Below are 1,089 nucleotides of genomic sequence, written 5' to 3'. Positions count from 1 at the left end.
GAGCAGCGCCCACCCCCCCGCGGTGCTGCGGACTCCTGGCGCTGCGGGAGGAAGGAGCCGGTTGTGCGGTTGCGCCGGACGGGGACCCTGGGGCGAGCGGGCAGCGAGGGAAGGGGTGCGAGAGAACCCAGCGAGCAGGGGGGGGAAGGCATACATACATATCTCGGGCGATTCATCCGAGCCATCCGGACAATCCTTTTCCCCGTCACAGCGCCAGCCCTTAGATACGCACGTTATCTGATCTTTGCATGCAAACTGTTTAGGGCTGCACGTCTTCGGTGCTGGATGAGAAAAGAAATAACGATAATAAACAAGATGAGTTTCTTCCCAAAGACAAGTTGTTTAAAGAAAAATAAAAATTGAAATTAAGGACTAGATTGCATTGGGTTTGATTTCTTTCTAACGACGCGGGGAAAAGTCGGCGTCAGATCCATCAGCCTCGCCCCTAAGGAAAGGAGAAAATTTAAACTGGAGCATTAATTACACCACGAGCAAACAGGAACCGAGCTCCATGATGCACCAACAGATTTTAAAGATCATTTAACTTGGATGAATTAGCTCCTGGGAGCCCAAGGCGGTTTATTTTCTGTGCTAGACAGTAAAAAAAGACAGGGGAAAAAAAATAAGGAAACCCAAATGAGCACAAATTAAAAAGTAATATTTTTAAATCACCAAGGCAGCAGCCGCAGCCGGACGGGTTCTCCATCCTCCTGGCACCCAGGAAACACCCCCGTGCATGGCCGGGAGGGTGCCCTGAGGGGGGGGCTGGCGGCCCCGGCACCGCCCCCCCGACACCCAGAAATAAAGCAAATTCATCACAAAAGCAGCGGTGAAGCCTGAAGCACAGAGCGCAGAACCGGCCTGAACCCGGGGACGGGAGGGGGGCTGGGACCGACCCGGGCACCTGCCCCCCCCCCCTCCAGGCAGCTCCAGGCTGGGGGGGGGGGCGCCCCCCCCCTGCCGAAACCAGCACCTCGCCGAGGCTGGCTGGAGTGGGGGGGTCACTGCACCCCCACCAAGCACAGGCTGGAATGGGGGGGTCACTGCATCCCCCTGAGAACAGGCTGCGATGGGGGGGTCACTGCACCC

At 57.0% G+C, this 1,089-nt stretch overlaps 1 protein-coding gene across 1 annotated transcript in view; it reads right to left on the bottom strand.

Annotated features, from left to right (window-relative positions):
• The window catches only part of LOC118453023 (low-density lipoprotein receptor-related protein 1-like), a gene marked incomplete at its 5' end in the record, with an annotated part of 33,739 nt that extends 33,458 nt beyond the window's left edge, over positions 1-281 (bottom strand). The window contains one exon of the mRNA XM_035901376.1: positions 159-281. Coding sequence (XP_035757269.1) covers positions 159-281 — 123 coding nt within the window. The remainder of the gene's footprint in view (positions 1-158) is intronic.
• Between the last annotated feature and the right edge of the window lie 808 nt (positions 282-1,089).

The sequence above is a fragment of the Egretta garzetta genome, unplaced genomic scaffold, assembly GCF_000687185.1.
Source record: "Egretta garzetta isolate BGI_Z169 unplaced genomic scaffold, ASM68718v1 scaffold1479, whole genome shotgun sequence".
NCBI classification, from domain to species: Eukaryota; Metazoa; Chordata; class Aves; order Pelecaniformes; family Ardeidae; genus Egretta; species Egretta garzetta.
The sequence above is the reverse complement of the archived record's forward strand: the minus strand, read 5'-3'. Positions and strand labels throughout refer to the sequence as shown.